Genomic DNA, 9966 nt, shown 5'->3' with positions numbered 1-9966 from the left:
GGTTGTTTCCCTTTGAGTGTTTGACTTTCATTGATTAGAAATCTCATCACTGCATTAAAAACACAAACAAAGGTAGGAACATTTTGGAGATTTCTGTGAAATAGTCGAATATTGTTAATAACCGTTAACATACAATAATAAAATATATTAAAATAATAATACTAGACTCTTAAATAAACTCTAACTAATAAATAATGTAGGATTCGTAATCCTTATCCTAAATCCAGTATATATACTCTAAATTTACCCTAAGGACACGTTATTTCACAATTTACTACACCTCAAATTTTAAGAGCTTAACAATTGGTGCGATGAGCATGGAAGACACCTTTAAACCCTAAAAAATGCCCACAGCTTTTCTCAATTCCTATGGCTAATGATTCCACTGAACGCCTCAACATGGAAGGCCAAGAAAACAACCATGGCGAGGCCAAGAAAACAACCATGGCGAGGCCAACCAAAAACCCACATTCGCCCCTCCAACAACCACTGATTCCCAGGTAGTAGCTACTCTATCTCAGGCTTATTCGTTGTTTACCACTATGCTGAAACGCCTCTTAGAGAACCCTCTACCTATTGGCGAGCCAGTACCACCCACCAGGCCGGCGAACCCCCCAACCTAGAACATAGCCTCCCTCCCATCTCGCCTAAATACCGAAGTCATTTAGTGTTTGATCGATACCATGAGGCGGAATCGGAGGTGGACCCTAGTGCGATTAACCTTAGCAGCCAAGAGCTAAGTCACACTTAGCCAGTCTTGGACGGAGCTAATCTTCAAAATGTTGTCAAGGAATTGGTTTGAGAGTGTAGAGAGACAAGAGAACCATGGGATTATGGTCTTCGACAAGACTCGCACTTGTCAACTGATATTTTGGTTGTAGCCTTCCCACCAAAGTTCAAACTTCCTACTTTCCAATTATATGATGGATCTACCGATCCCCGAAGCCATCGGCGACCTTCCGAACAATGATGTACTGGAGGATCTAATGTGCAAGGTCTTCCCAACTACCTTGAAAGGAGCAACTCAAGAGTGGTATCAAACACTCAAAACAGGATCTGTTCATTCCTTCTCCCAGTTAGCCACAATATTCCAAGCTTGTTTTATAAAATGTGTATCATCCAGAAAAATATCATCTGACTTGGTAGATTTAAAAAGAGAAGAGGGGGAGACTCTAAGGCAATACGTAATCAAATTTCAAAGAATGGTGATGCAAATGGAGAACTTGAATGATGAGGTGGCCATTAGCGCCATGGCAAAGAATTGCAAGTACAATAAGTTGTTTAAGAGTTTAAGTATAGACCCTCCCCTGACCTTCGCCGAGCTCATGGTGCAAGCTCACAAATACACCAAATCAGATGAAGCCTATGAGGCACAACAGCATAGATCGCCTAAAGAAGACCGGTGTAGGCACAGAAGACACTCATCCCCGGTAAGGAGATGATTGCCCCAAAGGGGGTTGCCCATCTGGCTCCCACGAACCAGTTACTCTGTTCGAATGCCATACTTAAGAGATGGCAGACCACAATAAGATCGAGAGTTTACCCCTTTGAACAGACCACGCTCGAAAATATTGTCTTGAGTTAGAGAACATGGCGATCAAATTCAATTCTATTATCCTAGAAAGATGAAGCAGGATACCTCGAGCCATCGAGATAAAAGCAAGTATTGTGAGTTCCATAGGGATGTAGGCCACGAGACCGAAGCCTGCTGGCAATTAAAGAAAGAGATAGAATGCCTTCTGCAAAGAGGCGAACTAAAGCAATTTGTTGGGAGAGCTCGGAGGGAAAGTGAATAGAAAGACAAGAAGGTGGAAAAATGTCATAACCTAGGCACAATCCACACCATATTTGGTGGCTCATCGGGGGGGGGGGGGTGACAGCAATGCAGCTAAGAAAAGGAGAGTTAGGGAAATGTATTCCATTCTACCCCAGCAGAAATCGAGCGCTAGTCCGCCCATATCATTCTCTAAGGCAGATGACAAACTTGTACATACTCCACAGAATGATGCCCTAGTAATTAGGGGAATTTTGGAAAACTTTCTAGTAAAAAGAATCTTGGTAGATGAAGGTAGTGCAGTGAACTTGTTGAGCATGAAAGTGTTCAAGGCTTTGAAACTAGACCAGGCGAAGCTTAAACCTGTCTGAACCCCTTTAATCGGCCTGGCAAGAAAACCTATACAATTTTCTAGATCTATAGACATAACCATAGAGGTCAGAACTAAAGTCTCATCAAGGAAACTCAAATTGGAGTTTATGGTAGCAGACATTCACTTTCGATACAATTCTATGTTGGGAAGACTAGCCCTATTTGAATTGGAAGTGACCACATGCATCAGGTATCTCACCATGAAGTTTTACTCCGACAAGGGCGAAGTCATCGCTATTAGGGGAGACTAGAATATAGCTCGGGAAGTAAATATGATAGCACTGAAAGGGTTACCTCTTACCCTACCAATCATGTGGATGCTAGAATAAGAACTACCACAAAGTCAACCAAACACCAACCCTTTGATATCCCCAAACATAATACAGACCAGCCCAACACCTGTGGGTAAGCTGATCACATAGGAAGGGAAACAGGGGAAGAACTTAATGTTAGGAGACGATCTTTCGAGAGAGGTACATGATAATCTTAAGACAGTTTTAGGGGATAATGTTAACAGCTTCAGCTGGATTGCGAAAGACATAATTGATATCGATCCTGATACCATATCCCGCACGCTCAGCATAGACCCAAGCTTTAAATTGATAAAGCAAAAAAAGTGGAATCATGGTCTAAAAAGACAACATGTTATTGCAACTGAAGTGGATAAGATTTTGAAATCAAAGTTTATAAGGAAGGTGAACTATCTAGAATGGCTAGCGAACATAGTTTTGGTACCGAAGTCCAATGGAAAATGGAGATTATGTGTTGACTTTACTGATTTGAACAAGGCATGCCTTAAAGATCCTTACCCTTTGCCCAATATAGATTAGCTGGTAGATTCAGTAGCCGGCTATGAAATATATAGTTTTATGGATACAAAAGTTGGATACCGTCAGATAAGGATGAACAAACTGAATGAGGAAAAGATGAGCTTCATCACTGATAGAGAAATTTATTATTATCAAGTCATGCCATTCGGATTAAAGAACGCAGGAGCCATATACCAGAGTTGGTCAATAGCATGATCCAAGATCAGATAGGCAAACCGTAGAAGTATATGTAGATGACATGATAATAAAAAGTACTCAAGTTGTTGACCATCCTAGAGACCTACATGAAGTGTTTGAAATCTTGAATAGGTTTAATATGAAGTTCAATCTAGACAACTACACATTCAGAGTTAAGGCGGAGAAATTTTTGGGTTTTATGATATTATGAAGGGGGATTGAGGCGTACCTTGATAAGATCAAGGCAATTTTGAAGATGCAAGAACCCACCAGCATTCATGAAGTTCAATAGTTGAATGGTCGAATTACAGCCTTAGTGCGATTTATCTCCTACTCGGCCAAGAGGCGCATGCCTTTCTACCAAACCCTAAAGCAGTTGAAAGGTTTTCAATAGGATGAAAAGTGCTAGCTCACCTTTGAATGAATTAAAGATTTATTGTCTTTTGCTCCCCTCTTGAGCAAACCTAAAAAAGATGAGCCCTTATACTTGTAGTTAGCTGCTATTGAAAATTTTGTTGCATCAGTATTGGTTAGGGAAGAGGAAGTTGAGCAATATCTTGTTTATTACATTAGCAAAGTCCTAAGGGGTTCTAAGCTCAGTATCCAAATGTTGAAAAATTAGCATTCGCCATCCTTAATTCGACGAACCAGTTGTGACACTACTTCCAATCTCACACCATAATTATCCAAACTAACCGCCCCCTAAAAAAGATCCTATACCGAGCCGAAACTTCTAGAAGATTGGTGGAATGGTCGATTAGATTAGGAGAATTTGATATCAGGTACACTCCTTGTACCGTAATGAAGGCACAAATGCTTGTAGACTTTGTGGCCGAAATTTCTAGTGAAGATGAAAAAGGCGAGCCTGAAGCCGAACTCTTGAACCCCAGCTACAACACTTGGCAGTTGCACACTGACAGGGCCTTAGGGAGCTCGGGAGCTACAGCAGGGGTAATCTACAAGGGCCAAGAAAGAAAAAAATTCAGTATGTCGTACGCCCAGACTTTACGACAACTAACAATGGTGCCGAGTATGAGAGTTTAATAACCAAAAAGCGAAATCTATTCAAGTACCATTATCTAGCCTTATTCCTCTTACACAAGTTAGAAGAAGAAGGCAGCATTAGGAAGATGACCTAAATAGAACGGGTGAACAATAAAGAGGCAAACTCCATAGCCAAAGCTGCAACGCGGGAAGAAGATTTACTAAGGGAAGTGATTGTCTAACACCAAAACCGGCTGAGCTATGAGTTAAATGAAGTCCTTGTATCCCAACCGGTAGTAACTGGATGAGTCTAATCATTGACTTCTTATAGAATGACGTTCGGCCTAGCAATAAGTAAGAGGTGATCAAGCTTTGCGGGAAAGCGGCGAACTATGCAATTTAAAATGGAGAACTTTGCAAGAGATCAAAATCACATCTGTGGGTGAAGTGTCTAACTGAGGAAGAAGGCAATTACATTATAAGGGAGACCCATGAAGGTGTTTGCAAGGCACATGAGGGCTCAGAGGTATGCTTCGAAAAATACTGCTCCTAGGATACTATTGGCAAATAATGAAGAAGGATGTTAGCCAGCATATTCGCCATTGTAGCACTTGTCAAAAATATAATCGTGTATCCAGAAAAGCCTTATCAGAACTACAATCCTTATCATCAGCCTAGCCTTCGCTTAATAAGGGATAGAAATTCTAGCACCTTTTCCGACAACAAGAGCGTAAGAAAGTTCATGCTAGTTGCAATTGATCACTTCTCCAACTGGGTAGAAGTCGAGGCCCTCAGCACCATTACCCCAGCTCGGGTTATTAGCTTTTTCAGGAACAATGTGATATTTAGATATGGCGTGCCCCATAAAATCGTTACTAAAAATGGTAAGCAATTTGACTCAGGAGTCTTCAAATCTTTTTGTGAAGATTGGCACATTGGGCTCCATTTACCTTGGTAGCCCACCCACAAACTAATGGCCTTACTGAAGTCACCAATAGTACCATCCCGCAAGGCTTAAAGAAGAGGTTGGATGGAGAAAAAGAGAACTAGGTAGATGAACTAAATAGCGTCCTATGGGCTTATAGAACCATGCCTCGGCAAGCAACATAGCAAACCCCTTTCTCTTTAGTATATGGGACCAAAGCAGTTGTATCAGTAGAGATCAGCATACCTAGCAGAAGAGCAGGAGTGTACGAAGAGCTCAACATCAATGAGAGCCTAAAAATTAGCTTAGACTTGGCAGAGGAGCTTAGGGAGGATGCTGCGGTCCGAGCTGAAGCATACAAACAAAGGATAAAAAGATACTTTAATAAGCAAGTTCAAAGTAGGTAGTTCAGAGAAGGAGACAGAGTATGGCGAAAGGCAGAGATAACCATATGCTTAACAGATGTGGGTAAATTAGGATAGAAATGGGAAGGTCACTATGAAATTTCGAAGCATTAGGCCCAAGAACATATAAGCTGAGAAAGATTGAGGGAGTTGAATTACCTCGGACATAGAACGCTAATAATCTAAAAATGCATATTGTAACACCCCTTCCCGGTCCACCCGTAAACCCGAATGAACCGGACCGAGGCGCTACAAACTGGTTGACTATATGGTCTGACATGCTGAAATCATAATGTATATTGAATATAATAGCATGCTGATACTGTATACAAAAATAATGTACTTTATATTTACAAAACATGATACTAGTTTACAAAATGAAATGGGCCCAACTGTGTGCCCTGTACATGCCATAAAAAGGATAAACAAAAATACACATCCATATGAGTAGCTACCCTGAAGACTGAGTCTTCTACAGATGAACTGCAGCAGTTGTAAGCTAACTCTCTATTGTCCAATCTCAAAACCTGCGAGTTAAACAGGTAACTCGCTGAGCAAATAAAGCTCAGTGGATATCTCAACAGATAAAGACACATACATGTGTAGAAAGAACCATGTAAACACATATGGCACATATAAGCACACACATCATGATACTTTCATGATACCTTTGTACCGTTTATAATACTGTATAATTCATGAAATGTTATGTCAAGATATCTGTATGGCTCCATAAGGTTATAGTGAAACCGAAGTGATAAGAAAAACTGTATGAAACTGGATGAATACTGTATGCTTGGCTGCTATGGCCCATATAATCATATCCACTCAACGGCCTGTAGCCGGAGTATCCAACTGTATGAGGTGCAGATCTGCTATCCTATGTCGCGACATAGCCTTATCTACATGGTTTCTACCTAACCTCAATGGAGCATAATGTTGGTATGTCAACAATATAACACAACATCACATGAATAATTCATAACTTCATAATTCATAATGTATATTTGATTTCACATCATTTGCATGCTTGCATGTTGTTTTAATACATGTTCTAATGTTGTATTTGATGTTAAAATGATTGGAGGCATATAAGTGAAGCAAAGGAATACAATTGCATTGAAAAAGAAGTCCAAAAATGCATGAAAACACAAGTCGCGAGCGCGCCTTGCAAGGTCGCGAGCGCGTAATGCACTAGATGAGAGACAGTGAGTTATCGGGCACAAGTCGCGACCGCGTACTTGAAAGTCGCGAGCGCAAGAAGTGCCAAATGAGAGACAGTGAGTTCCCAGGCCAAACTCGTGAGCGCACGATGAAGGTCGTGAGCGCTTACAGGCCAAGGGCCAAGTACGCGAGCGCGCACTTCACAGTCGCGAGCGCGAGATGTGCCAAATGAGAGTCAGAGAGTTTGCGAGCACAAGTCGCGAGCGCATACTTGAAAGTCACGAGCGCGAGATATGCCAAATGAGAGTCAGAGAGTTTCAGGTGAAAGTCGTGAGCGCGTAGTTCAAATTCGCGAGCGCGAGAAGGCAACGCGAACTCATCATGCAATTCGCGCGCGCGCTTCCAGCCTGCACTGTCTGTTCTCTTTTGGTCATATCTCTCAATATACAACTCCAATTTAGATGATTCAAAAACCCATGTAAAGCTAACACATAGAGGAACAAATAACTCTTCTATGACACTTCCTAATTCCATCAATAAATGGGGTAAAAATCAAGATGAAGTTACTGGTAAAATTTCCAGCAAAACCTGTTTCAACATAACTCACTCTTTACTTCATTTATTCAATACTTCCCCTGTTTTCCCCTGTTTTCTCACCATTACCAGTCCTCCCACTCAACATAAAGCAAGATTGTCTCAATAGCAACACACCACACAAATCTCATACAAAGAAAATGGAAATAATAAGAGATATCAAACCTTTACTCCAAAAGTTTGAGCTCCTCTTTAGCTTCTTTTCTCTACACTCTTAGAACTCCCTTCACCTATAAATAAGAATTCTTATGAATTCTAAAATAATAGCACCAAATGATTCAATTATGAACTTCAAAAAGGTTTACTTACTTGGATAGAAGAAAAATTGAAGTTAAGGCTTAACTACCATGAAATTTGAAAAGAAGGTGGAAGAGGAAAGGAAGAAGATGAAGATAAACATGAAAATGGGAAAGTGAAAATGTGTATTACGGGTAGGCCATCAAAAATCAAAGGATTTTATGGAAAACTTCCTAAATGGTACCTCAATTGTTAACACGTTACTACTAAAGACCCAAGCTCAATCTTTTAATACAAATCAATCCTCACCCACATGCTTTATCTTTTTCTCTCACTCAAATAAGTCCACTTATAATCTCATTCTACCCCAACCGGGTTTGGTTCAACTCGACTCAACTCGACTACTCAACTCTATGCTAAGACTCGACTCGGTAGGATGTCACACATATTGTGTCTCTAGTTAATAATATGTAAAGTAACTTTTGTATTTGAATAATAATAAGGCCTCAGGTTTTTTCACTTAATGTATCAAGCCTTTCAAAGATAAAAAAGGGCATGATGCACTAAGTTTTTCCTGAAGGATCTTACTTAAAAATTTTCTCTTTCCAGCCTTCTGTGAATACTCAAATTTTGAGGCTTGAAAAGCTTGTTTTCCCGGACTGCAAACAGTCCGGTCGGACCGGAGGCCATTTTTGAAATTTATCGGAAGTATGCCAATATGGTACTTGAAACGTCTGGAAAATTGCGAGAATCGCAGAACTGGTCCCGGAATATTTTTTGGAGGTACGGAACTCCCGAAAAAGCCATTTGAACAAAAAACTAGCAAGTCCGCCGGCCCCGGCGACGGCGACTGGCGTCGGCAGGGGCGGCGGCGGTGGCCGGCCGCCGCCGGCCGCCGGCCACGGCGGCAGCGGCCGCCCTCCAGCTCGATTTTTTCCTATAAATACAGCCCCGATGCGACTTTTTTACTCACTCAGTCTGTGTTGACGGACGCTCTCTTCTCCCCTACACTCCTTGCGGTTCTTTTACTGCTTTTTCTGCATTTAGTGTAGGCTTTTATTCTGCTGTTTTGATACTTGGTCACTTAATTTAAATTAATTTAAATTAATATTCCCCTAACGAGGAGCTTAATCGGGAGTTTTTTCAAGCTGAAGCTAAGAAGTGGTTGCCGATTAACTCAGGTAATAACGAAACCCTGTCTATTTAATTTCAGCATTGCATTCATATTCTCTTCTACTCCTAATTCTACAACTGCATTCACACCATCGTCATCATTTTGGCAAACAAAATGCCTTAATTAAATATGATTAAGCTTAAATGCCCGTTTAATTAATAATCGTGGTGTTAAAGCCTAAATCCGACAATATTGGCTAAAGTATCTGGTCAATTAATGACTATGGTATGATTGCCTTTATTTCGAACAGTCTGGCTTAAGTCCAATTAATCAATAATTGTGGCTAAAAGCCTTAATCAATCACATTTTTTGACAACAAATTGCCTACAGTTTAATCAATCACATTTTGGCAATAAATTGCCTAAATTACACGTCAATTTTTTGCAAAATGCCTTGAATTAATCAATCTTTTGGCTAGAAGCCTTAAATCAATCATTTTGGCGACAATCGCCCGATCAGCACTTTTTGGCAAACAAATTCCCTAAATCACATCAACTTTTGGCAATAAATTGCCTAAATCAATCTTTTTGGCTAAAAGCCTTAAATCAACACTTTTGGCAACAAATGCCTAAAACAACAAATCAATCAAACTTTGGCAAAATGCCTAAACAAAATGCACGAAGCATACACACACTCATGCATTAAGCATACCCATTCAAAGCCCTTTTAAAAAGGCCTATCGAACTACGTCGACTTTGATCTTCCATTCAAACGGAAGTACGTAGGCACGTTTGGGATTTAACCCCGAGCGACAAGTCGAAAACACTTAAACATTTCATTGGTCCAATTACATCATTTACCTTGCAAAGCATTCATTCGGTTAGTTCATCAACATGACATGGTCTCGGGATCCACCTCGGGTTCGCAAACTATGCCTTAAACATTGGGATAATTAATCTAGTAATTAGGTTAATTAAAATTGGAGTCAACTTAGGGTTGTTTCCTAGTTTACCCTAAAAAATTAAACAAGGTGGCGACTCACACATTCACGTGCATTTCTGCCCTTAGTCATATTCATCATATGCCTATTTTCGAGGGGAGGGGTTCACAGTTTGGCGACTCTGCTGGGGAATTATGTAATCATCTTGCATAAAGTGGACTACGATTGTTGTGTAAACTAACCGACCCTTCTTTAGGGTATTTTACGATGCTTTGTTTTGCAGGGTACCCTGACACAAATCAAGTATTCTTTCTTTAAGAATACTGGATAAAGAAATTTGGACTTAATTGTAAAGTTTAATGAAAACATTTAAATTTGTTGATTTATTTGCACGATTGAGAATCTTTTTCTCCATTGCATAAAAAATGAATTTCAAATGAATTTCTTCTCT

The 9966-nt window shown here is 40.3% G+C and overlaps 1 protein-coding gene across 1 annotated transcript; it reads left to right on the top strand.

Annotated features, from left to right (window-relative positions):
* The first annotated feature begins 923 nt into the window (after positions 1-923).
* On the top strand, positions 924-1442 carry LOC149493774 (uncharacterized). The gene has a single exon (XM_089726339.1). The coding sequence runs from the start codon at positions 924-926 to the stop codon at positions 1440-1442; it is 519 nt and encodes a 172-aa protein (XP_089582465.1).
* Positions 1443-9966: the final 8524 nt, after the last annotated feature.

This window comes from Jatropha curcas, chromosome 9, assembly GCF_041381405.1.
Source record: "Jatropha curcas cultivar XTBG-Jc1 chromosome 9, XTBG_Jcur_1.0, whole genome shotgun sequence".
In the NCBI taxonomy this organism is placed as follows: domain Eukaryota; kingdom Viridiplantae; phylum Streptophyta; class Magnoliopsida; order Malpighiales; family Euphorbiaceae; genus Jatropha; species Jatropha curcas.
Note: the sequence above shows the minus strand (reverse complement) of the source record. Positions and strands in the feature narration are given on the sequence as shown.